Source organism: Stenella coeruleoalba (genome assembly GCF_951394435.1).
Source record: "Stenella coeruleoalba genome assembly, chromosome: 6".
NCBI classification, from domain to species: domain Eukaryota; kingdom Metazoa; phylum Chordata; class Mammalia; order Artiodactyla; family Delphinidae; genus Stenella; species Stenella coeruleoalba.
Window position 1 is genome coordinate 73,324,480 of NC_137151.1, and position 27,899 is coordinate 73,352,378.

The 27,899-nt window shown below is 36.5% G+C and overlaps 1 protein-coding gene across 3 annotated transcripts; it reads left to right on the forward strand.

The window, feature by feature from the left end:
* RBM45 (RNA binding motif protein 45) lies at positions 1 to 27,490 on the forward strand. 3 transcript variants are annotated; one of them, XM_079925190.1, is made up of 11 exons: positions 1 to 410; positions 4,246 to 4,368; positions 6,233 to 6,359; positions 8,518 to 8,640; positions 9,447 to 9,626; positions 12,633 to 12,762; positions 12,933 to 13,017; positions 13,215 to 13,378; positions 14,926 to 15,126; positions 18,401 to 18,432; positions 23,060 to 27,490. In XM_079925190.1, exons 1-9 carry the CDS (start codon positions 111 to 113, stop codon positions 15,116 to 15,118), a joined length of 1,425 nt encoding a protein of 474 aa, XP_079781316.1. In that variant the 5' UTR covers positions 1 to 110; the 3' UTR covers positions 15,119 to 15,126; positions 18,401 to 18,432; positions 23,060 to 27,490. The 3 variants fall into 3 exon arrangements, with proteins under 3 accessions (XP_079781316.1, XP_079781314.1, XP_079781315.1); XM_079925188.1 differs by lacking the exon at positions 23,060 to 27,490 and adding an exon at positions 18,598 to 20,568; XM_079925189.1 differs by lacking the exons at positions 18,401 to 18,432; positions 23,060 to 27,490 and adding an exon at positions 18,598 to 20,568.
* Positions 27,491 to 27,899: the final 409 nt, after the last annotated feature.

Consider the following 27,899-nt stretch of genomic DNA (forward strand, 5'->3'; position numbering starts at 1 on the left):
GACGCGAGGCTGGCTGCGACTGGGTGGGCAGCTACTGCAGTGGCGGGCACGGCGGGAGCGAGGAGGAGTAAAGGGGTGCGGGCCTGGCTCCCGCGCCGGAGTGGAGCACCATGGACGAAGCTGGGAGCTGTGCGAGCGGCGGAGGCTTCCGCCCGGGCGTGGACAGCCTGGACGAGCCGCCCAACAGCCGCATCTTCTTGGTGATCAGCAAGTACACGCCCGAGTCGGTGCTGAGGGAGCGCTTCTCGCCCTTCGGGGAGATCCAAGACATCTGGGTGGTGCGGGACAAGCACACCAAAGAGTCCAAGGGCATTGCATTCGTCAAGTTTGCCCGCAGCTCGCAGGCCTGCAGGGCCATGGAGGAGATGCACGGCCAGTGCCTCAGCCCCAGCGACACCAAGCCCATCAAGGTGCGGGGGCCGGGTCGGGGTGCCCCCGGGGGCGGTGTCAGGCTGCGGTAGGGGTGGTACATCCGCTCGCGGGGGCGGACTGGGCAGCACCTGGCATTCCGGGGTGGGGGTCGGGGAGGGGAGGACGGCGTTGCAGAGAGTGTTCTTGCGGACCCCCTGCCGGCAGGGCTGCACTGGGGTGCGGGGGGATGGGGGATGCAGAGAGAACGTCCGCTCCCGGGTCGGACCAGGCGTCTGCGGCTACTCCGGCTGCAGAGCTGCGGTGCCCGGACAGCCCCGCGCCCCCGCCGTCGCTAATCCACCGCCCAGCTCCGACCCTGACCTACTTTGAGGACTTCTCTGATCCTCCTCAGACCTCGCGGTTTACCGTGTATTAAAAACAAGTAACTTTGCTTTTCCTCAGGTAGGTAAGGTGCTTAAAGACTTGATAAAAGTACATGTAACTGTGGGCCTCCCGTTAGCCATTTTCCCAGTACCAAAGTATGCATGTATATAATTTATTTATTTATTTATTTATTTATTTATTTATTTATTTTTGGCTGTGTTGGGTCTTCGTTTCTGTGCGAGGGCTTTCTCTAGGTGCGGCGAGCGGGGCCACTCTTCCTCGCGGTGCGCGGGGCTCTCACTGTCGCGGCCTCTCTTGTTGCGGAGCACAGGCTCCAGACGCGCAGGCTCAGTAGTTGTGGCGCACGGGCCTAGTTGCTCCGAGGCATGTGGGATCTTCCCAGATCAGAGCTCGAACCCGTGTCCCCTGCATTGGCAGGCGGATTCTCAACCACTGCACCACCAGGGAAGCCGTGCATGTATATAATTTTAAAAAAAAAAAGAGGCAAATCATTGTGATGGCAGTGTAATTGTATTAATATTAAATGCCTCTTTGAATACTCTTAATTAACAATGGTGGTATTTATATTAAGTTTCCACACTTAACTTCTCTGTAAAATTAATATACTGACACAGGGCAGGAAGGGTGATTTTGAGGGTATTTGACTTAATCTTTCCTTTTAGCACAGAGCCAGTACAAGGTGAACCCTCAGTACATCTTTTTGTCCATAGTAGCAGTCTCTGTAGGCCTTTCTTGCAAAAAAGAGAGGAGCCTAGGAATACACCAACAACACATTAGACAATAGACATTCCCTCTCCTCCCATCTCCCAGACCCTCTGAGTCAGGACAGATCATCAATGAAATTAAGTGTAAGGCCACAGTATATACTAGATCAGGGGGTGGCAAGCTTTGTCTGTAAAGGGTCAGTAAATATTTTAGGCTTTGTGAGTCATGCACAGTCTGTCACACATTCTTTTTGTTTTTTAACAACCCTCTAAAAATGTAAAAGCAATTCTTAGATCATGGGCTGTAGAAAAACAGGAAGCTGAAGTTTGTTGACTCCTGCACTAGGTTGATAATTTTCATCTCCTTCCAATTATGATCTTAGCAGGGAGGATTTTTTTACTTTGAATATAGTATAACCACAGAGATCTTCTTGGAAACTCCCCAAAATGCCCCAAATTTGAAACCTATAGACCCCCCCTTGCCTTCATTAAATTCCTACAAGAGAAGTAAAAGTTCCAGCACTAAAATGTATCCCCCCCTTTTCACCACAGAGAAATTAAATGATTCCCAAAGATAATTAAAGCTTAAGTTTTGTTTTTCACATTTTTGTCCACTCAGTTTCAGCCAGAGGGTTGTTGCACTAGTGCCTTAGCTAGACAGTCTAAATTCATTCTTCAGCAGCTTCAACTTGGGCTGTCTTCTGCTGGAATGTAGTGGGGTTTTTTGTTTTGTTTTTCAGTATTTCCAGTTAAATTAATTCACCTTCAGTGTTTCTCATGTACTTTGCTTTTGCAAAGTTCCAAAGGCCCTACAAGACAAATAAGAAAATTTTAATACCAGGCCTACAGCCAGAAAAGATTGTCCAAATGAAACTCATTCTGTGAGTGATCAGCTACATTATCTTGAGGAAAAGGGTAAACCTAGAAAACAAGAGAAAAATCTTAGTTCTTAGCTTTGCGAGAATTTAGAGCCATAGTCTGTGAACGTAAAGTCTCAGGAGAAATCATCCAGTAGGTGGTTGATTATTATACATGTTTTCTACTTAGATATTGTCATCTTTATCAGAAATTTGAAATGCTCCAATCTTCTAAAATTTAAAAATTTGTGATCTGATGGCACCTCCAATCACAAGTCTTACTTGAAACTCTTTTTTTCTCCTAGTGTCTTCCTGTACTTAAAGGTTCCCTATTTGTATTTCCCTATTGACCATCCATTACTGATACATGCACTGGACTAACTTTCTAGTGGGCCATTTCTGTGTTACTTAATACTCTACTACTAATACCTTATACAGTGCTTGGCATGTGGTATAAGTTTATCAAAGGAATAACTGGAAGTAGATGCTACCTAGGGGTGTATCTCCAGCTGTATCTTGTAAGCAAGGTTCTACACCTCTGTGACACCTGTTTTCCAAGCAAACATAATGACCCTATTTTTCAATATTTCTAAAATCCCGTGGCTCTATAAATTCTTTGTCCTTTTAGTTGCTCCCTTCTCCTCTGGAATTCCATAGGTTCACGTTTTCTCATACTGAATGGTATACCGCCCCCCTTTAAAGACAAAGAAGAAGAAGAAAGGAAAAAAATACTCAAGGGCCCTGTCTGGTGATTTACATTATTTTTATTACATTTCTACAAGTTATAAAAAATAAGAGTAGCCATTAAAATTCTTATGCTTGTAGCTCTTGAAACAAATCCAGAATCATAGTTAAAGATTTTACATTCCTCTGGAATAATATAAAACCAAAGCGATTTTATGAATTAAATTAAAGCAATACCACAAAGCAAATTAAATTCCAGGTAATAATCTAGTGTCACAGATAATATTTCAATAAAACTAAATTACTAATAGAAAAACAGAGCCTCAGTCCATTCTGTGCATTTTCTTGCTCACATAAGTCATTCAGGTGGTAACTGAGATGATCCAGAATATGGTCATGTTACCTTTTTTTAAGGATTAATATTAGAAAGCAAACAATTAAAAATATGACCATCTAGACTTAAACCCAACTGTATCAATATTAAATTAAACATAAATTGGCTAAACACTCCTATTAAAAAGCAGGGATTGTCAGGATTTTTTTTTAAAAGGCCAAACTAAATGCTGTTTGCAAGAGATGCACTTTTAAGTATAAAGATACAAAGAGGTTGAAAGTAAAAGGATAGAAAAAGCTGGTGTGATATCAGACAAAATGCTCTTCAACAGGAAGGGTATTAACAGAGAATAATTTCCTAAAAATAAAAATATCAATCAAAAAGTACATAACAATTCCAGATGTTTATGTAACCAATAATAGAGCTTCAAAATACATGAAGCATTATTAATAGAACTAAAAGGAGAGAGAAATTCATATTCAGATTTTTACACTCCTCTTAGTCTCTGACAGAAAAAGTAGACAAAATCAGTAAGGATATGACATGTTAATAACACTATTAATCAACTATATAATTGACATTTATTGAACACTACCCAACAAGCGCAGAGTACACGTTCTCTTTCAGTGCACTGACTGTTGCTCTCTTTCAGTGCACTGACTATTGCTCTTGGTAAAAAAAATACAAAGGAAAAAAGAATTCGGAAAAAAAGTGCAAAGATCAGTGTTATCTCATAAAAAGTCATTGCAATAAAGATTGCTTTAGCAAAATGTTTTTTGATAAGACGCTATTACATTGCATTTAACCTAACATGAATCCCATACTAATAATGAAGTAAGTATTCTTAAGGAGTAGGAAAACAGTTGACTGATATTTCCGCATTATTCTTTGGGTTTTGTTTGTTTCTTAGGTTTTCATTGCTCAGTCCAGATCATCTGGAAGTCACCGAGATGTTGAAGATGAAGAACTTACAAGAATATTTGTTATGATACCAAAGTCCTACACAGAAGAAGATCTACGGGAAAAATTTAAGGTACTTAACATTTTCTAATCAGCTAGGGTTCTTGATAACTTACAGTCTTACATTGGTTGTACAATTACTAAATCTTGTTTTGTTTGAGTTAGATCATTAGCTTGGTGGTGGAGAATTACATAACTATTTTTAAGTCATCTATTTCAATCTAGTTATTAAATATTAAAACTAAAATAAGTTAACTTTTTAAAAATATATAAAACCTGGAAAATATTGATGATGGTGTTTTTCCCCCCATTTAATGAAAATACAGATTCAGGAAAATGAAGTATAAAGCTCAGAGTTTTAAGTAAGGTCTCATACCTAGTAGGTGATGGAGCCAAGATTTATGCCCAGGGTGTCTGAATCCAGAGCCTGCTCTTGGTCTTGAAATTTTCAAAGCACCCTCTTAGCACTCCTCTCTATTGCCTCTCATGGAGAGGTGGGGCAGGTAAGCCTGAGTGTGTGAACTGTATTATCTCACATTTGTTACAAGTCTGTGGCATGTTGATGAACTTGTTCACAGAAAGACTTATCCTCTATAGTTTTTGTTTTAAAATTAGACCTCTGAAGGAATTATATTTAAAGAAAAAAAAAAAAACTACCTACAACTCTGAACTATAGCTAGATTGTAGTCAATGAAATTTGGAGACAATTTAAAATTTCTTTTTAGCCATTGACTTTTATAAGCAGTGACACACTTTCACAAAAGCTATTAAAAAGCAATTTTTAAATTGTCTTGAGTTGTAATTTTTTATTCTTTTTCTACTAATCTTCCCAGTACTGAATCATGTGGACAACAAGCAAGAAAGAAAACAAGTAGTAAAAAGTAATTTTCAAACTTCCTCTATCCTACCCCAACCGAGGATTGAATAAAATACTTCAAAAATAACAAATACCAAATATATATATATTCCATACTTCCTCCAATAGTAAGAATAAAGTTTTTACCTTATATACTTATAAACTTTTATCTTTCTCTGAGTGAACAAATGTGGCATTTTTAAATACATATATAGTAGTTAAGTTACTAACGGTTACATGAAAATTTTTTAAATTAATAATAAACAGTAAGAATTTATATCCCGTATTTCTTCCAACATTAAAAGTAAACATTTACCACATATTTCTCACATGGAGTATTAACTTTCTGCGTGAACCAATATATTTTTAAAATGTACTTCAAGAGGCACTCCTTCAAAAGTATACACAATCATTTATGTTCGTGTTAGAAGGCAGATAAATAATTATAGCTAATATTTACTGAGGGCTGACTATGTCCCAGACCCTCTATATGCGCTTTAGGTGTACTTGCTCTTTTAACCCTTAAAATAACCCTATGAGGTAGGTACAGCTATTAGCCCCATTTAACAGCTAAGGAGATAGGCAACTGCCCAGTTAATAAGTGGCTGAACCAAGATTAAAATAAAGAAGGTTCAATTCCAGAGCCTCTGCTCTTAACCAACACTGAGCAAGACTTTGGAGCTTTCCAGACCATGTACAAGTTTTTGCTCTCCCTCCATGACTTTGGCAAGTTATTTGATTTCTCTAAGGCCCAGCTTCCTGGTCTGTGAAATAAGCAGTATGATATATATATATCCTTGAAGTGCTGTTATAACAATAAAGTGATATATGTAAAGCAAATGCTCAGTAAATCAAAAGTATCTTTATTTTGGTTATGTTATTATTTGGTTTTATCATCATTATGGTTATTTTTCTAGTGCCTCATTAGTTTGTGACATTTTTATTCCATTATTAAAAGTAGCTATAAATTCTGATTTCTTTTTTTGTAAGCAAGAAGAACAAGTAAATTTTAAGTTAGTTGTGAAATCTGTTCAGTTATTAATTTTGACTCCTCTAAGATCATTTCTTTTAACTCTCATAGGTGTATGGAGATATCGAGTATTGCAGCATTATTAAGAATAAAGTAACTGGAGAAAGTAAAGGCTTGGGCTATGTTCGATACTTAAAACCATCACAGGCTGCCCAAGCAATAGAAAACTGTGATCGAAGTAAGGATGTGTTCATTTATCATTGTAATAGACATTTGAAAAAATTCGAATTATTCTAATTATAATCTAATACTGGTTTGTGCTAATAGCCATACCTGCTAATTTAATCTCAGCAATGGGAGTTTAAATATATATAGTCCTAGGATGAAAATAATTTGGGGGCTGTGATTAGGCTTTCATTGAGGCACTATCTTAAAAAATATGAGCAACTGCATTAACTCAGTGAAAATGCTGTTGTCCTACTTTGGTTATTATTTCTACAGGTTTTTGGGGTTTATTAAATTATTTAGAATTTTAAGTATTAAAAAATTTACCAACCCTTTCAGGTTGGGGTTTTTTTTAATATTTATTCTTTATATTTTAAAGAAATTCAAGTATTCTGTAATATTTGTTTATATTTGACCTAAACCCTAAATAGAGTTAGGTATACTAATAAACATATAAATAATAAGGATAGGATTTTTAAGGTTTGCTAGCATTGTGAAGTAAATACACATTGGGTTAATTTCAAGGTAGAGTGACATTATTCGGATCTTCTGCTGTTGCTGGTGTACATTCTGAAGAATAAGAATTCTAAAGAGGCCAAGGAAAATATTCTTTGTTGTCATACTTCTAGTTATATTGACCCTTAGAAATGACATGTAGAATAATTCAATTAGTGGGTTTCAGGATATTATAAAAATAGATACATACTGAAAATGATTATTGTTAATCAGTAGAACTCTTAGATAACCCTAAGGTATACACCAAAATTTTCTCTCAGATCCTTCTAAATTTCTCAGTCAACCAACATTAACTGAGTACCTATGGTATACTCACCAATATAAGTAGAGGGATACAAATGAAATATATAGCAACGCTGGCATTTAAGGAATTGACAGCTATATTGGGTAGCCAAGATCTAATAGGCAAAAAATAGTTAAGGAATAATAGATTTTTTAAAGCTCTGTGTCTTATTTATCTGTTGCTGTCACCCCAAGTACCTAGTACTGCTGTTAGTAGTACTCGATATAGTAGTGTACTCAGTTGAGTAGTACTCAATTAAGATTTATTGAGATCTCTAGCAAAGATACTGCCATTTATAGTAGACTCAATAAAAATTTGCCAAATGAGAAAATGTTCAGAACTATGTGATATAGCCTACCAATGGTGAAAAACAAGTGCACCAAATGAGCATGGGAATACATCTGGAGGTAGGATTTGCAACTGGTGTAGAGTAGGCAGGGCAGAAGATGAGAGCAATGTTAGTAAAGACACAGAGCTAGAAATAAACGTCTTTGCTTAATAGCATGAAGGCAACAATCTGAATAAAGCTTGGTGTTCCTGTTGAGAAACAGGGACAGAGTAATCTAGGTACATTGGAACCGTACACGGGAGGTGATGAAGAGTTCAAGCTTAGTCCACATTAGAAAATTCCTTGTAGATTGTTTTAAAAGGAGAAAAATAACAAAAACTGTTTCAGCACAGTTGATCTAACCACAGTATCAAGAGTGGATTTACAGAGGAAGAATTCAAAGAGGCTCATTTTATCCTTTTTGGAACCACTGAATAATATGATGAAAGCTGTGAACCTTCTCCCTTGAAATATGCCCATGTGCACATATGAATAAGCATTATGTTTAAAGTTTCAGAGGGTTCATGAACCTTCCCACCTTTTGAAGCTCATCGTTGCTGGTGTACATAGTTAAAACTCTTGATCCAGAGGCAAAGCTATCAGTTGAAGGGTTGTAATTAATTGACGAGAATCTAATTTTAAAACAGAGGCAGGGAAGTTGGAGTGAAAGATAACATCTAAGTATATTTCAAAGGAAGAATCTTGATGACAGTTGGGTGTGAAGAAGCACTATTGGATTTTGATGTTGGAAAGCCTGAGAGAATGAATGATGATGTCATCTGTCGTAGAGGGAGACTGGAAAGGATAGAATAGAATTGCTGATCTTTCATGTCTACATTGACCCATAATTTGGGATTCTTGCTGTTTCTCATTTACTCCTTGCCATCTTTCAAAAAGCAAAGAAGTAGGTCTGGTGGAGGTGGTTGTTTGTGTAGATTTTGTTTTATACAATTATAAAACTAAGTCAAGCACTAGCAATCAAGTATATTTGTAGGTGTGTTAAATTTGCTATAAAGTTTGAAATTTATGGATTCTCTTTTTCAGGTTTTAGGGCAATCTTGGCTGAACCTAAAAATAAAGCATCTGAATCCTCAGAACAAGATTATTATAGTAATATGAGGCAGGAGACTTTGGGACATGAACCTAGAGTGAATATGTTTCCATTTGGTAAGTGGGCTATCTTTACTTTAATGGCATAAGTAGTGTATGCAATCTGATTTGGAGGGGTTTTTTTTAATACTCTTTTATCAGCAGTCTGAAGTTCACGTAGTGAATAAAAGAATTTATAGGTTTTTTTTTTCTTTCGAGAAGTTGGTCATGACACCTAATGTCATTATTTAATGCTTATTTTGTTTAACTTATTTCCAATTATAGTTTTTTGTGGTTAGTTATGGATTATCTAAGTGTTACACTCTGTCACTGTCAGTGGCAGTGTTACACTGCCATTTTGGGGGGGTGAGCTGCTGCTTGTAGGCAGCTGACCAAGAAATATGAAAGACATATACAGTTATCCCCTCAGTATGAATCCTAAAATTTTATCCCTAAATTACTGCTGCTTTAAAATTAGGGCTAGAGAAAGGAGAGGAATGACAAAAGTAGAAGTTAGAAAAGGGGGAACATGAGTGATGAAAGTAAGACCTGTAAATGTTATTCGGCATAAACTTCCCTTTAGGTGAAACACTTGCCATATTTTGCAGTTTTGCATAGTAAACGTATTCCTGTGAAATTACACTACACATTTCTGCTTATATTTCTGTATCAAGGCAGGGAAATGGGGAGAGTTGTCTGTTTTCTTGTCCTTGTCTCTCCTGATAGTGCTGATGACCAAGAGCATATTACAAAAGACAGTGCCTTTGTTCAATGCAGAGGACTTAATGACACTTCATTTTATTTTCTAGTATCTAAAATGTTAAATGAATCTCTGAATGTATAGAAATTTAAAGATTTGCTTTTTTTTTTTTATATCGTTGGAGAACAACAATCTGAATTTTCAAGTTTTGACAAGAATGACAACAGAGGCCAGGAATCCATCTCCAAACGCCTGTCAGTTGTATCAAGAGTTCCTTTCACTGAAGAGCAGCTTTTCAGCATTTTTGATATAGTACCAGGGTTGGAATACTGTGAAGTTCAACGAGATCCGTATTCTAATTATGGTAAAAATAATGTCTGTATTATTTTTTAATATACTGTGTTTTGTTAAACTGGCTTTCCTCCAGTGGCACTTTTTCTTTTTAATTTTTATTGGAGTATAGTTGATTTACAATGTTGTGTTACTCTCTGCTGTACAGTAAAATGAATCAGTTATATATATACATATATCCACTCTTTCCTAGATTCTTTTCCCATATACGTCGTTACAGAGTATTGAGTACAGTTCCCTGTGCTATACAGTAGGTCCTTATCAGTTATCTTTTTTATAGATAGCAGTGTATATATGTCAATCCCAATCTCCCAATTTATCCCTCCCCCCACCTTTTCCCCCTGGCAACCATAAGTTTGTTTTCTACATCTGTGACTCTACTTCTGTTTTGTAAATAAGTTCGTTTGTTCCGATGGCACTTTTCATGTCAGATACTGTTTGTATGACAGTTTTTTGTTTCTTTTTTCTCTACCTTAAACTTTCAAATATAGTGATACCTCAATAAACAAATCCCTGGGAATACATCTACTTTATAGTCATGTATTTTTTTAAAACTGTTTTAACGCCCATAAAATAGAGCATTCTCTGTTTCCAGTTGTACAACAAAAATACTTTAGAATAGGGTCTCTTTCTGTACTTCTCATTAATGCTAGGCAAAGTGATAAAACCCTTAAAGTTTTCTCCTCTTCCCTAAGTCTCTTTTTCTTAAACTTTATACCTCAAAATGGAGCTCCTTCCCTTTTCAAGCATTTTTTCCATTTCAAGCATTTTAATTGCCCTACTTCTCTCTCTGCTTCTCCCCACTCTTAATAGAAGCAAGACTCTAATGTCAGCCATTTGAACTTGGTAACTGGTTCATTGATTAAACCTATTATCTAGTGTTAGGTTAATCCATCTTTGTATTCTTGTAAGCCTTTTGATTTTTTTAAGGCTTTTTTAAAATGCCCTAGTGGTGTAATGGGAAAAGGTTGGCATTCCATTTTGCAGCCAACTCAGGTGCAAATCCCAACAATGACACGTAGTTGTAAGACCTTAGCAGATTGCTTATTCTATCTAGTCTCTCTTTCCTCATCTGTAAAATGGGATTATTAGTACCTTCTATGCCAGGGTTAGATAAGAATTAGAAATAATATATATAAGATATCTACTGCAAGTCCTGGCACATAATAGGCACTCAGTTTGTTGGTTTTTAAAGAATTGGAGGTGAGGGGTGGTATAGAGAAATCATACTTGGCATCTCTTCCAGTACTATAGATATACTTGATTTAGTCATTTTAGGGTGTCTTTTTATGGATGTTGAGGGGAAATAGATGAGTCAGATTATATAGACTGACTGACCTAGAGTGTCCACACCCTTCATACAGACACTCCCACATAATCAATATTACTCTACCCAGCACTGGTCTTTTAGCAGGACCTACTAAAAAGTCATTGACCTACTTTGTACCATCTCCAACTTTAACTCAGTCTTATGCTATCAGTCTTTTTTTTTTTTTTTTTACTATTAATTTATTTATTTTTATTTTGCCTGCTCTGGATCTTAGTTGTGGCATGCAGTATCTTTTTTTTTTTGCAGTACGCAGGCCTCTCACTGTTGTGGCCTCTCCCGTTGCGGAGCACAGGCTCCGGACGCGCAGGCTCAGTGGCCATGGCTCACGGGCCCAGCCGCTCCGCGGCATGTGGAATCTTCCCAGACCGGGGCACGAACCCGTGTCCCCTGCATCGGCAGGCGGACTCTCAACCACTGCACCACCAGGGAAGCCCCATGCAGGATCTTTGTTGCAGCATGTGGGATCTTTTTTAATTGCGGCATGCAGGATCCTTTTTAGTTGCAGCTTGTGGACTTCTTAGTTGTGGCATGCAGACTCTTAGCTGTAGCATGCATGCAGGATCTGGTTCCCGGACCAGGGATCGAACCCGGGCCCCCTGCATTGGGAGCTCAGAGCCTTACCCACTGGGCCACTAGGGAAGTCCCTGCTGTCATTCTTTTTTGTGACTCTAAGGCACACATTTTGTGGGTTTTGGCATATCTGTTATTATATTCATATGTAATTCTATTTGTTTTGTATTTTCTTTCCTTTTTATCTGGTACTTTGAAATGTATTTGTTCCTTTACCTTCTCTATTGTTTCTCTGGTTGGATGTGTCTGATAAATATGTGTATCATTGGAACACCTTTTTATTAATAGAGGTATTATATAGTTAGAATCCTATTTGAATTAGTTTTATATGTTCATTTGCTCCTGAGTTTCAATTTCATTAAAATGTTGAGATGCTTAGATTTAGAGAGGAACATTAAATTAAAACGTTGTTTTTCCCAAAGTGAGTTATAGTACAAACGTATTGTGAAAACCTTTTGGTTGTGTTACAAGCTCCTGGGCTTGCCATGTAAGGGCTCCTGTATAAAATTTTCCCCCCCTGTAGCATCACCTTCCTGAATTGAAATCTACCCCCTTAGCTAAAAGCTCTTCAAAGGAATGTGAAATATGTGACTTTTGATCCGAAACCCTCTGTTACCCTGCTTTTTGGTTTTACTACATATATCACTTTTTCTCTGTCTACCACTTCAGCTAGCCAAGATGACTATATATTCTTTTCATATATCACTTCTCATTTCATTTCTTACTATGATAGGGAAAATTTTAGAATTTCAAAGTATATTTCAAAGAATGAAAATTTTCAGAAAAACTGGTTGGCTTTTAGCTGTTTCTCTGTCATATAAGAAAAGCCAAGATCTTAAAATTAAATTCATTGGACAGAACTTAAGCTAATGATACCATTTTTTTTTAAAATATCATGTTCATATTTTTACCAACATCTGGTTTATACTTTGCTTTATAGGAACACAGCTATTGAACACATGTATAACAGAACTTGGTTTTCTGACACATTTGATTATATATTTACTAATTGTGTGATATTAGTGTTTTTCTCTATTGTTTCATTCTTATGGCAACACAAACTTTAGTTACTGAATCTGCTTTTTTTCTAATTCCCGTATATTCTCTGCTTTATTTTAGGTCATGGAGTGGTTCAGTATTTTAATGTAGCATCTGCTATTTATGCAAAATACAAGTTACATGGATTTCAGTATCCTCCTGGGAATCGGATAGGTGTTTCCTTCATTGATGATGGGAGTAATGCATCAGAGTAAGTACCATTCCAGGAGCTAGCCTAAAGCCAAGCTTTGGATATACGTGATATGACTTGGAGAATAAAAATAGAATTGACCTCTCAGGTGAGGAAGTCACACAAAAGAAGTTACTGTTTAGAGACTGAATATTTCTAGTTTTCTGTGTATTACCAGTTCTTATCTCCAGTCTCCTTAGAAAAATGGCAACGCAGATGGTAGCTGCACAGCTTGCATCAATGGTGTGGAATAACCCAAGTCAGCAGCAATTTCTGGTAAGTAGGTAGGAATTTAACCTTCACAGTAGTATAAAATAAATGTGGCCTTTGTTTATTACCTGTGTAAGAAAATTTTCAGAGATATAGTAAAAGACCACATAGGTGCCATGATACACATCTCTTTAGCTCTTGACTTAAGAATCCCTAAAGTGCAGTTTTTCTTCTTTTTTGTTTTGAACCTAATTCTTCAACAGCAATTTGGAGGAAGTTCTGGATCACAGCTGCCTCAAATCCAGACAGATGTTGTACTTCCGTCATGCAAAAAAAAAGCCCCTCCTGAAACTCCGGTGAAAGAAAGACTTTTTATCGTGTTTAATCCACATCCTTTACCTTTAGATGTACTAGAGGATATATTCTGGTAAGATTTCAATTCCACAGAGTTACATTTTTAAATAATATATTTAAACCAGTCATTTAAGCAGCCTTGCACTCTTGAAGCTTCCTGTGTGTGGTACTTTTCAGGTACAGCTGATTCGTTCTGTGGTTTAAAAAAGTTCTTATTTATATCACCTTTTAAAATATATAATTATTTCCTTCTCTTCTTTGTTACTTACATGTCATAAGTCTCCACACAGAATTTCCTTTTATTTTATTTTGAAGACATAAAACATGGAGTATTGTTTTGAAAAGTTGCATACATAGAATGAACAAATCATTTGTTTCTTAATAGAAGATACATCTGTATAGACCTGTCCTCTAGAATTCAGCTGAACAGTGCTTATTAAGCATCTTCTATTTTGTCAGCACTCTATTGGACCCTTAAAGATTATATAACTACATTGAGTAAACAATTACTTGATTGTAGGGAAGAGTGTGTGTATGTGTGTGTGTGTGTGTGTGTGTGTGTGTGTGTACATACGTATATAAAATAAGTGTAAAAAGGGGGAAGACTCTTGTTTGTTTTTAATGTAACTTCTTTAACCTTAACTTTTTCTTTTTGGTCTTTTTCCTATTTGCCTTACAATGTTAGCGAATTTATTTAAAAGATAGAAAGCTTGTTAAAGAACTTCACAAAATATCAGTGATGTGGTTCAAGTATTTTGATTTTTATTTAACCAATTTATTTCGTTTATTTTTTTAACCTCTCCTCTGTACCAGGCAGTCACTGTGCTAAGTGCCAGAGACATTGTGTAAACAAACATTATATTACATAAACAAGATGTAATAGTTCTTGTCCTCTTAGAACTAATCACATGTAGGAGACAGATAAGTGAATAGGAAATTACAACCTAGAGAGGTTGTGTGGTGAAAAGGAATATTCAGTCTGTGAAATACATAGGAGGGGCACCTGCCTTAGAAACTCAGAGAAGACTTATTGAAAGAAGCAAGGTATAGTGGAGGCCTGGAGGATACAAATAATTTAACCAGGGAAGAAAGCTGGGCGTGTGGGTGGTTATACCTACGGGAGAGAACGTGGAAGGAGGTTGTTGGAATATGGGATTTGAGAGACTGAGGGAAGATGAAGCTGCAGAGGACAAGGACCCAAGTCAAGAAAGCCCCACAAGCTATATTAGGGAGCTTGTCCTTACCCTGGACGCATGAAGAGCAGCTGAAGGGACTCTTAGGGAGGAAATGATCATATTTGTGTTTTAGAAAGGTCACTCAGAAGACAGGATAGAGAATAGATTGGAGAAGGATAAACCCAGGGGGCAGGTAAACTAGTGAAGAAGGTATTAGAGTAAACTAAGAAAAAGATAATGATGGTCAGAATGAGGAAAGAGATCTGAGTGATAATGAGGAGAAATTGACTGATAGAGGAAATGTTTAAGAAGGAAGATTGACATTATTAGAGATTGGATGTGGGAAAAGGAGTGAAAAAAGGAGTCCAGAATGGACCCCAACTTTTAGACCTGAGCATCTTTACTTATCAATTTCAGTTGATCTTTTTTTTTTACTTTGTTTCAGTCGTTTTGGTAACCTGATCGAAGTTTACCTTGTGTCAGGAAAAAATGTGGGGTATGCCAAGTATGCAGATAGAGTAAGTGCTAATGATGCCATTACTACTTTACATGGAAAGATCCTGAATGGAGTCAGACTTAAAGTTATGCTGGCAGACTCCCCAAGAGAAGAATCTAACAAACGACAAAGAACTTACTGATTCTTGAGGTATGCTCTTTTTAATCTAAATTCTGAAACACATTGGCTAAATAGTGTAACGAAAGGAATATGTATAGAGTTTCTTTTTAAGGATTTACAAGTTGTTGGTTAAAAGCACTGTGGCTTAAAAGCACTGTGCTGATAATTTTACAGTATATTTTTTAAACTTGAACTTTTTTTTTTTTTTTTTTTTTTTTTGGGTATGCGGGCCTCTCACTGTTGTGGCCTCTCCCGTTGCAGAGCACAGGCTCTGGACGCGCAGGCTCAGCGGCCATGGCTCATGGGCCTAGCCGCTCCACGGCATGTGGGATCTTCCCAGACTGGGGCACGAACCCATGTCCCCTGCATTGGCAGGCAGACTCTCAACCACTGCGCCACCAGGGAAGCCCTAAACTTGAACTTTTTAAACTTAAAAAATGTTTTTGATGTTTACTGGGAGAATGTCTATCCTATAAAATAAAATCAGATTTCAGTTTAGAAAATTAAATGGTATTTGTGTGTGTGTCTGTGTGTGTGTGAATGTCTTTGCTATTAAGAATTGGACTTAAAAAAAAAAAAGAATTGGACTTTACTATATGGTTACATAAACTTTAAAATTGGAATACTTCTAAAGATTTTTAACTTGAACAGTTAATGTTTTGAGTTATGAATTGAGGTAATTTATGACAGTCTTTATAAAGAATGTCTTGACATTCACTAGTGAAATGCCTAAAAAGCAATACCAAATACAGTTAACCCTTGAACAGCACAAGTTTGAGCTGCATGGGTCCACTGTGGACATGTGGATGTTTTTCAGTAGTAAATACTGCAGTACCACATGATCTGAGGTTGGTTGGGTCCGAGGTTGATTGAATCTGTGGATGCAGAACCGTGGGTAAGGAGTATCTGCGTGTATGGAGGGCCCATGATAAGTGATCCTCAGATTTTCAACTGGGTGGAGGGTAGCCACCCCTAACCCCCACATTGTTCAAGGGTCAATTGTAATGCATCTTTTTGAACCTTTTGAACCTAAACGTTGGTGTTTTTCTGCACTCATATTTGTGAGTTTGTACATTTAAACTGCACGTTCAGAAAATACTCTCGTGCATATATATATTTTCAAAAATAACCTTGACAATTTCCAGAAACTCTTGTCAATTATAAATAATGCTACATACAGCCTTATGAATTCCTTTTTCTTCTAGTTTTAAGAAATCAAACCTAAATTTCTATATCTAGGACAGCTCACATCTCCACGGTTTGGAGAAACATTATTGAAAGTTAGAAATGTTTGATTCTTTCACTTTTTCATTCTGGAAATGAATCCTGAGTTTCAGGGGAAGCTGAGAGCTTCCCCGTTCCCACACACACACCAGCTTCCCAAGTCCACTGCTGGTCAAATAATAGCAGTTGGCAAGTACTTTAGAGTCAGTTTGAAGTTACTTACTTGAAAGCAATCTTCTTTTCACCAGGTTTTCTTTCTGACCAATTATGAGAACTAGGAAGTATCAAAATGAATTGTCTGAATTCTAACTGCTGATGACCTTTCCTCTGATAGAGCAAGTCAAGTGATTAGTTCCTCCTTACAGAAGGCAGTTGTCAATACGAAGTGCCTTTTGGGCCCATTATGAATAATCTCAATTTAGAAATGTTTTCAAATGTTTTATTTAATTACAAAATCCACTCCCGTTACTTCATACAATTCAGAAATATTAAATTTGCCAGTGAAAAAGAATTAGCAAGTCTTTCTTATAACAAAGCAGTTTTTTGTGTTTGCAAATAAAACGTTAAGAACTGAATTCTCTTTACACAAGCTGTCTTCTAAAATAGCATACAAAACTGCTTATTCATGTCTGTGAGTCTTTCAAAATATAGATAACAATTCTTACTCTTACTCGAAGAATCTTTGTCCTTAAAAAAGGACAATAATACTAACTTCTTAGTAAGGGGAAAATATATAAATTACTCCTGTGATTGAGCCTTTTTTAAAATAATTATTTATATAGTATAGAAAATATTAGACTTAAAATCGGAAGATCTGAGTTGGAGTTCCAGCTCTGACACTTAACTATGATTTGGCAGATCTTTTCACCTTTCTGAGGCCGAGTTTTTCCATAGGGTTATTGAGAAAAAATGAGTCAGCAAAATTCCTTATAAAATAAAATTTTAATTTGCTTTGAAAGTGTGAGCTAAACTCGTGCATTGATGACTTCAGTGAAACCTTTATGTCATCTCATCAAAACAATGAGAAACTAAGATTAATGATACAAAACTACCTTCTGGCCAGCAAGTGTGTGAGAATGAAGCTTTATAATATCACATTTAAGTGATATGCATTCATCCAATTCCCTACATTAGAGGAAGTGCATATTCTTCAGCATGACTAGTCATGAAATATAAATCTATCCTTTTTCCCTTTATTGAGTGAGCTGTTATACATATTCAGGGCAAAGGTAAAGTAGGGTCAGATTAGTTGAAAATGGTAGGACATAATGAGCTATATTGGTTTTGAATGTCTTCTAGTTGCAGCACGGCTTTTTTTATTTTTGCTTCGAATCCCCATTTACCATGGACTTCATAATGAGATTCACCTCTTTTGTTGGTACGTTAAATAATATATTATTTTAAGGTTCAATAAGATAGTATGAAAGACTTTTCTAAGTTTTACATGATTGTAACCATTGAAGATTTTAGGGGAGATGGGGGCCACTTTTTCATTTGTTTCTTTAATTTTAAGAGAACACGAACACTACTCATGAAGGCTAGTTCCTTTTGTCTCTGAGGAGTAAGCCTAGGATTAACTGAGCCGTGACTAGGAAATAGGAGAAGAAACTGGTCTAAGAATATCACTTTGAAAATAGCTGAGTTCTATTTTGAGGTGGATCTGATGTGCAAAATATGTTTCTTCTTCTATTTGAGGAAAACAAATTTTAGTATTTTAGAACATCCTGATTTTTGTGTGTGTGTTTTTTTATAGGTCCATTTCCTTCTTTTTTAATCACATAAAACGGTTTGTACAACTGTCACTTTTTTCACTTCCTATGTTTTCTATCTTGACATATTGTTTTGAGGAAATCCCTCTGAATTTTATCCTTGTCCCTCAATTATGATTGAACAATTATGATTAGTTGAGTTTAGCTACCCAAAAGAACAAAATATTTCAGCGTACATGCTCTAGTTGGACTCATGGTTAAGAAGACAGTTACGAACACCCACTCATCAGCCTGGTGTGTAGGGATAAAACCCAAAGCTGTCATCCTCACATGCATGATTTTTGTATTAATTTACAATATTTTCCCTCCAGAAATTCAGTACCCGCTTGCATCATCCTTCTGAGTAAGTTAAGTTTTGCTTATTTGGGGGCATCTATGATTAAGTAAGCAGGTAACATTGGGTATACGAAATAAAGGAATAACTCCTAACATTTTTAGGTATACTATATACAACAGCTATTTCCTTTCAGGTGATGATTTTCATACTTGTGTTGTGTTCTTTCTACAGAACAAAGACTAATGACATAATCCTCAGCTGACTGACTGAAAATGTGACTGGACGCACTCCTTGTGGACAGTTGACGGCTTTTTTTTTTCACATACCTGATAGTCTCTGCACAGCATTGTTTTGTCTTGGGGAGCAGGGATTGTTGACATGTATTTTTAAACCACACGTTAATGCTAAAACTAATATAGTAGTTGTTTCTTAGAGCAATATGTTGTTATGTGTGGCAGAAATAAAGTTTTCTTTGCTTAACTAAATCATGCCTTATTTATGTAAAAGATCAGAAATGAAAAAACTTGGAAGTCAGTGTTTAGAATTTGACTAAATGACATATTTCATTGATTTTGAGATGCACATTTTTACACTTCTGACATTGGAAATATTTTGATATCCATTACTGTAATTGACAACCTCTTTTTTTCTTTCTTAGTGGAACATAAAGATGCTGTTTTCAATCAGTTGCATCTTAGATTCAATAAAATATAATTGCTACTCAACCTACACATATAGATTGGCTCCTTACACTTAACTCTAAAGCAAGAGCCAAAAGACATATCATTAGAAATGATTTTTTTATACCAAGATACAACAGGTTGTTGGTAATCTTGTACAGATCGTTCAAGATTTTTTTTTTTTTAAATTTTTGGCTGCTGTGGATCTTCGCTGCTGCAAGCGGGCATTCTCTAGTTGCGGCGAGCAGAGGCTATTCTTCATTGCAGTGCGCAGGCTTCTCATTGTGGTGGCTTCTCTTGTTGTGGAGCAGGGGCGCTAGGTGCGGGCTTCAGTAGTTGTGGCTCGTGGGCTCTAGAGCGCAAGCTCAGTAGTTGTGGTGCACGGGCTTAGTTGCTCCACGGCATGTAGGATCTTCCCAGACCAGGGCTCGTACCCATGTCCCCTGCATTGGCAGGCAGATTCTTAACCACTATGCCTCCAGGGAAGTCCCTTTCAAGATTTTAGAGCAGTGGTGCTAAGGGAAAAAAAATTTAAGTTATCACTGATAATATGTTTAAATAAATATCAATGGCTTTGGTAGGTGGACATTTTCCCTTTATAAGTACAGAACATAATGGCCACTCCAAAAATATGATATATAAGCAATTTTCAGAACAGACTATGATAGGAAGAATAGTCATTTCATAAAAGATTAAAAATGAGGAGCCTACTCTGCTTGTATTTTGAAAATCCAAGAAAAAAAATTTTATGTGCTCTTGAGGCGAATGATATGTATCAGAAAAGGTATATCTAAGTCAAGAGTTTGGCACCTTAAAAAAAATAGACATTAAATGGCATGCAGTTGTTAAAACATCACTTAATTACCTCCGCATTATGCCTTTCACATCCTGAGTTAAATTAAAAATAGTGAAAAGATTAAATTCACTGAGCATAATAGCATATTTCATGCTTGGACATTTCTCTGCTGAAAAATTAAAATCCTTTTTTTTTTGAATCAGTAATTTTAATAAATTTAGATAAGAAAATATCCTGTCTTATCTTCCCAGGCAAGACTTACTGAACAAGGATTGAACCAAGTATCTTTCTGTGAGCCAAAGGCCATATTTTAAAAAGGAAGCAAATGGGTCTTTAGAAATGAAAAACTTAACTGAGGAGAGTTGAGGATTAATTACCAATAGATAGATTTATTCATCCCAAACTCATTTACTGCACACATAGTTCCATTTTCACAGATTGGAATTAAATTGTCCCTTGTAGGTTATCTGGCTCTAACACTCAAGTAATGCTTGAATTCCCCCGAAAATATTCCCGCCAGGTGGTTAATCTAAACATGTAAAAATGGGAAGCTCCCTACTACCTGCCTAAGTCCATTACATCTTTGGTTAATCCCCATAATTGACATAAAACCTGATTCCCTGCTATTTTACTTGTTAGTCTTAAAGTTTTTCACTGGACCCTGTTGACGTTAGCTATTTCACAGGATAGCTGTCATATGCCCTCCTGCCATCCACTGATTTTCTAGTGCAGATTAAATGACCCCAAATTTTCTATTCTGCATTTAAGTTCAGGTAGCCAGTTGCAGCAAACCGTCGTGGTTTCAGTGAAGTGCCTTGTCTATGTTTATTTCCTTGAATCCTTCATATAAATTCTGAAAAAAACATGTATACATGTATACTCTGTCTACAAAACAGTTCTTGGCTTTTACAGTGTGAGTTTCTCTTGTGTTTTCTCTCCCAATTGCATGCCTCAGTAAATAATGGTTACTTTGGCTTCAGTGTTGCACTTAATCTTAATCGTTTAGCCTTATTCCTGCTTTCCTGTCTCTTGCTTGCAGTTGATCCCTAAAACTTTAAAAGCCAGAATCTCACATTTTTCTTAAAATGAGGAAATTCTAGAACCTAAGAAATAGCATTTAATAATCTAGTGCTTATGTCTTCACCTAAATGTTTACTTCTCAAATGCACTTTTGGTATATGAATATAATGTATAGATATTTCGATACCATGCATACGTCAGTTAATAAAATTGCCAATATAGTGGGGTTTTTATTAGGTATGGGTTTTTTTTACTTAAAAGAAAATGCTAAGCAATACAGATCAATAAAATTCTCTTTCAAATAAGTGGTTCGCATAATAACTAACATTTAAAATAAAGCCCAATCAAACTTGCTTGTAAATTTATTGTCAGGTCTTTTACAGTAGATCACAGATGCTGAAAGCAGCTGTCAGATTTGCTCTTCTAGAGCACCATGTCCCAAACTATGTTCCTTGAAATAGTGTTCTCTTGAGAGAAGTCAATACGTATTCTTTAGGAAAGAAATTTTCATGGTCCAGTATATTTAGGAAATGTTCAGTTATTTATTAGTTCACAGGTTTTTTGACCATGAAGCTTCCGGGGCCTTTAATATGCTAATGTACCCCATCCCTGTATCTCTAAAAGAGGACCATAGTTTGCACTGTGAAATAAGTATGTTTTTAGAGGCACTAGTGTTACAAGGAGTAGATTTTAGGAAAGATCCTTCTGAAATATAGACTGTTTTTTATTCATATGGTATGGTGCAGTTTTATTTACAAGTTGTTTTTTTTCTGTTGTGGCCTCTCCCGTTGCGGAGCACAGGCTCCGGACGTGCAGGCTCAGCAGCCATGGCTCACGGGCCCAGCCGCTCTGCGGCACGTGGGATCTTCCCGGACCGGGGCACAAACCCGTGTCCCCTGCATTGGCAGGTGGACTCTCAACCACTGCGCCACCAGGGAAGCCCTACAAGTTTAGTTTTTTTTTTAACTTTTTTATCCCTCCCTTGATAAAAAGTTAATGCAAAATACTAAGGAAATTATTACTCTAAAATTGTAGCTTTCTCAGAAATTAGTTCTCAACCTACTCAGTATTAATGGACAGAGAATAGAAATAAGAGACTTTACCACTAGGTGGTGATAAACATTGCCACTCAAAAACAAAGTGCAACATTCCAATGTTATCTAAGGCACTGAGCCTGAAATGATAGAATTTGTATTGTCTAGAGCAGTGGTTCTTAAACTTCAGTGTCTATAAGAGTCACCTCAGGTGTTTGTTTGAAATGCACTGATTCTATAGGTTTGGGGTGAGTTTTTCAACAAGCTCCCTAAGTGATTCTAATATGGTAGTCATTGGCATTGACTTTGTGGTTCACTGACCTAAAGAGATTCTGTGTGTTGGACCTTAGGTTGGACTGTTGTAAAAGTAAGACACTGAGAAGTTTCCAAGTCGTTTACCTTGAGCATTATTTAATAGAATTAAGCATCTGCTTTCCCTCAATTTAATATCAGTAGGTATTAATTACAATAAGAAACTGAAAAACACAAGCAGTCTTACAAATAGCAAAAGTCAGGCCAACTTTTTCGTGTTGGCAAATGTTTTTTGATGTTTATAAAGGATGGTAATTATTTGCTTTATGCCATTCAAAGCTCCTACCTAATTTTATTTTTTATTTACATTTATTTTGAAGTGAATTATGTTAATAAGTTTTCAGATTTTGTCTCTAAAGAAGTGCATAGGTACATGTCATTCTTTTTAAATGACAAAAGAGCATGAAGGTGATATAATTATCATCAGTGTCTAAAAAACTGAAATGGAATATTCACAAGGGTACAGAAATCTTGTATGTGTAAGTAAGTATTCTTGCAGTCCTAAAGTGAATCTTCTTATAAAATGAATGCTGTTTTGGTGCACCCAAAAATTCTGTTGATTTGTAAGTGCAGTTTACCTGTCAGTACTTGTTATGAATGAGTAAAACTAAAAATCAGTAAAGGCAAAAACAAATGAAATGTTTATATAGCCTTTTCACCCAGCAGTACAGCCACATGCAAGTTTTATTTCTTCTGTATGTGGATGGTAAGCTCTATTAAAAATCGTGGAAGTTAATTTTTACATACGATTTCAGTAAAGAGAGAAAACATAAAGGTCATCCTTATTAGATAAGAAGTTCCATTTTAATATCTGAATTCTAATAAATGGATTGCATTATTTCCTTTTCTAGAAACAGTAACTCAAGAACAATGGATCCTGGGAACCAAAGGTATGGTATTGCTAGGGGGTCAAACAGAAATATTTAGTTAAAATATGAAATTGCAGTTCATTCATTACAATGAACATGCTTTATTTAATTAGAAGAGACTTGTCCTCAGGAGAATATGCAGTTCCCACTAAAGTTTGAGAAAGTTACCAGGCCCTGCGAAAATCCATTTGAGTGGTTATCACAGGAAAGGGAGTCCAATGACTGTCGTATATGAATTGCAGCCAGTATCTAGACGTCCAGGTCCATGCGAGCTAGCTGACCAAGACTACAACTACTGTGGCACCCTAGAGACTGCCTTTCTGACCACACTGCTGCAGAAGTGGTAGAAGGAAGGCCTCAGGAGGCTGTTTAAGCAAAGTTATTTGTATTGGAGATACAAAAATCAGGAATGTGTGAAAAGGCAAGTACTGTTTTCCACAAACATTGGGAAAATATTGAGCACAGTAGGATAATCAAAGTGCTTACTCACAGATACTCCTATGAATCTACATTCTGAGTTGTCCTACCTTTCCGTTTCTGATTTTGTAGGTAAATGGTGGTACTACTAATTTTCTTGCTCATATATTATCATTTTCCAATGTCAGTAATACACAGGTCACAGCATTCATTAGCACAGAGTTCTTAGGGATTTTGTTTCTTCTGTTATTTTTGTGGGGTTTTTTAACTCTAAAAGAAGAGATTTAAAGTCATCTAATTAAAGTTATCTACTGATTTACTGGAAGATCTGATATATAAAAGTACATAATTTTCCTTTCATCATCGACAAATCTGTCTGTTGTATTGGTTTTGGGCCCTAGCAGTTTTTGCATTCTTTTATTATTGATCCATTAGCACAAAAAACTTTCTTCCTTTTCCCCATTAGTACATTAGTAACTTAAGAAATTTAAATGTCCGTGTGACATTGGGGGAAGGTACAGAAAGGCTCGCAGTTTGTTACTTGTAGGACTGACTTTAGGAAGAGTCTATAGTAGTTGATGAGAGCGCTGGGACGGACTGACCTGCTTCGGCAGTGTCAAAATTGGACCAACAATGGCAAAGAAAAAGTACACTTGGAGAGAGCACCCACCTTTTCTTTACCATCACAAACTCCTGTGTGGGTTCATCTCCCATTACTACCATCTTGGCTTAATCCCTTCATCAGAAACTCCTAGCAGGGCTCATTTTCTACCACTTTTACCCTAAATCTGGGAACTGTAAGCACTGTAATGTAGTCCCATCTTTCACCAGCCCAGTCTTATTTCACTGCAGTAACTCAAAGAAAGTATTTCATAAAAAAGAATGGAAGTAGATCTTCCATCATCCTGCAAGATTAGTAGTGTGCCTGCAATACCCAGCTTCTCTTTAATAGCTTTCAGTTACTTGTAATGTAGGAATGTATCACGTCTTCTAGGTCTTGTTAATATTGTTATTCTTCAGTTCTCCTAAGAGCATATTTCACATATGGTATCAACATTGCCTTTTTGGACCTGTTTTCTCATCTAGAAAGTAGAAGATAATAAAGGCTGTGTAAACAAACACTTGCAACCCCCTTCTCCCAGTTTTCTGTAAAAATACCCATGAAAACATTTAAGTAAAAAAAAAAAAATTGGTATCATTCATAGAAACTTAGATAAGAATAGTCGATACTAGAAAAAATTTTTACTAAATAAAGCAGTAAGGTGTGGATTTTTTTTAAAATGGCTGACTCAAATTCCACATGGAAACAACTTGTCATGTAAAACAAGATGATACCTTAGCTTCCCCCCTTTTAACACAATTAACGTATGTATAAGAAGGCTGGACTAATAATTTGAGACAGCTGTTGAGAGTCCCATCAGAAAAGGCTTTCATTCTGCATTTCTTAACTAGTGACACTGAAACTGCACTATCTTGGAGTTGTAGTTCCAAGAGAACCACAACTGGCATTCACCGTGGGGTGGGGAGGGTCATAAAAGAGATCCCACCTATGACCACAAGAGAAATGCTGAATGACAAAGGCAGCATTAGCAACCCAAAAAGATCTTTTAGCTCCTGCCCATCGGCAGATTAAGAATACTTACTGCAGGATTGTTTTTAAGTATTCTTTCCAGCCTCTGCCCTAAGAACTTTGGTCTTATTGCCAGGAAATCCCTTACCCTCTTCCACCCTAAGGCTAGATCTGATGGACGTCCTCGGATTTCCTGGAGGAATGAAATGTGTCTGACATTTCTGACCATGTGCTTGATATTATATCAGCACTTGAGTGGACTGTAAAAGAGCTGAAAGCGATCCTCAGAGTCTGCCAATTCTGAAATCAGCCTAGCTAAATCTGTCCTCGTTGAGAAATGGGCAAGAGATTTGACCTCCTGGCACTTCACAAAAGAAGGCCAAGAAGCGATTGCAATTTCTTTTTTTTTTCCTTTCTTTTTTATTTTTTTTCTTTTGGCAGAGGAAGAGAGGATTGGGTAAATTCCTTAGCTTTTATAAAGAAACATTAAAACATGTTTTTTACTTTGACTGTTAATGTAAGTTGAAGAATCTTTTTAAAATCTGTTAAATGCTCAATAATATTAGTCATCAAGGAAATGCACATTAAAACTACAGTAAGATACCCTTACACTGCTAAAAACAGCAAAAATTAAGATATCAACAATACCAGGTGTTGGTGAGAGTGTGGAGCAACAGGATCTCTCATAAACTGCTTTGGAAGTATTTGACAAATACCTGTTAATGTTAAAACCTGCGTCTACGCTCAGCTCAGCAGTTCCACTTCTAAGCATGTATCCAAAAGAGATAAGAAAGTATGTGTACAAAAAAAAACATACAAGCATTACTGGTAATAGCCTCAAAGTGGAAACAACCCCAGTGTCCATCAACAGAATGGATACAGTGAAGTACAGGAAATGAGCTAACTCTTGCTACATGTAACAATTTGGATGAATATCATAACTGTGTTGACAGACCAGCCAACAAAAGACAATGCTGTATGATTCCCACTTATGAAAGGGTTCAGAAACAAAACCTAGGCACAATTGAATGGGGAAGAGTCACAAAGGGATGAAGGGGGCTTATGATGTACTGGTAATCTTGTCTTTCCTGACCAGTGTGGTGATAACTTTTTGAATTGTGCTTTCTATAGTTTATGCATTTTTTTGTATTTGTCTTATAATTCATTTAAAGTTTTGGTTTCTTAACGCATTAAGCAGTATCAACATGAGGCTAATGGGACAGACACTCCTGCAGTGTGAGAGAAGAGCAATATCCTAAGGCATTTAAAAGGAAGGGCTTTCTGTATGCATCCAATTCATTTAAAGCAAGGAAGTATTAGAAAATATCTGCTTCAGCTCCTGCTCTGGTACAACAGGGCATGACAAGGACAAGGACATGAGAAGAGTAAGAGAGGAAAGGAAAGAGAGGAGCTAAATTAAAAGTTGTGTCAGAAACAGCAAATAGTCACAGATTAAAGAAAATCTAACCCATAATGAAGAACGATGAATATCAAACTGCTTTCAGAGCGCCATGGGCTCTCATGAACCAACAAAGAGAAGACAGAAGGGTTCCCCCAACTTGTTCATCAACCAGAATTAAAGCTACCTTCATCAGTGTTATCTACTGTGCTTAATAAGCTCTCCTTTAAGGGATTCTGCAACTTAAATAAGTTACAATGAATCAAAAGCACCCTCAGATGAATATAGTGAGAGAAAAGGTGGAGATTTAAAAGGCTGACTATGAAGGTTCATCCTTTGAATAATAGATGTTCCCAAAGAAGATGACAAGACAAATTAAACAATAAATAGCTTTAATAGAAGAAACCTTGATTTTAAAAAGTGCTCAAGTCTGAAGATCCTCTTCTGTACATTAGATGCCAGCTAGAATGGAGCAGTGTCTACAGAGTTGTGTAGTTCAGGATTTCTCTACTCATCCAGATGTGAAGGTAACAGAAAAGGATTCTGTGATGTGCAGCGTACTACTCATTTTCCCTTTACAGAAAAAAACTACTTGAATATAATCAGTACGCTACTAGAATGAATCAAAATTCAGAGTAGAAGAATGAGGAAAGAAAGACCAGTCGGTGAGTATTGAAATCAGTGCAACTGTTAGAGTAATACAGATAATTATTGTAAATGTAATGCTTAAAGCAAGAGATTTATTAAATTATCTCAAAATCTTTAAGTGAGGTTTATTACCTCAGATTAAGTTAATGAAGGCTAAGAAGGGATGGCAATTTCTTTTTGGGGGGATGAAGTGAAAAGTAAAATTCTTATCTTTTGTAAAGAAAAATTAAAACTGTTTTTTACTTGGAAAGTTAAGTGTAAGTTTAACAATCTTGTGAAATCTGTCAAGGTGGATAACAATAAAATTAATAACAGAATGTCTCCTGTCCAAATCCTTGAAAAAGACATAAGTGAAACTGTATATGAAAGTCAAAAGAAAAAGGGAAAGCACTTAAGATTAAAACTGTTTAGCTTGTTTAAATTCTAAAAACAAAATGAAATAATTAGCCTCTTCCAAGAGACTTACCTTTAAATCAAATTCTGTCACACACTTAACACAAAAAGTATCTCAGTGCGATTTACGGGAGAAAGTATAAGGCTATATAACAGTAGCACATTCACTAATAAAATTAGGATCAGTAGTGAAGACAACAAACCTTAACGTTTATATGCAGGATAATATAGGATTAAAATTTAGAAGTACAAAGGCCTTTAAAATGGTGTAGAGATTTGTGCTGAAGGCTTTAGCGCAATGGTCTGTGAATTGTAACATGAATCAAATAGAAGGGAGAAATTACCCTTAAAAAGTGAGGCAGAGAAAAAAAGCAAAATTAATATGTATGGAAAAG

Excerpts from the sequence above, each read along its gene's own strand:
- RBM45 (XM_079925190.1), top strand. The coding sequence starts at position 111 with ATGGACGAAGCTGGGAGCTGTGCGAGCGGCGGAGGCTTCCGCCCGGGC. Across the intron at positions 12,763-12,932 it reads GATGGGAGTAATGCATCAGA|TCTCCTTAGAAAAATGGCAA; the intron begins GTAAGTACCATT and ends TCTTATCTCCAG. Across the intron at positions 13,379-14,925 it reads GTACTAGAGGATATATTCTG|TCGTTTTGGTAACCTGATCG; the intron begins GTAAGATTTCAA and ends ACTTTGTTTCAG.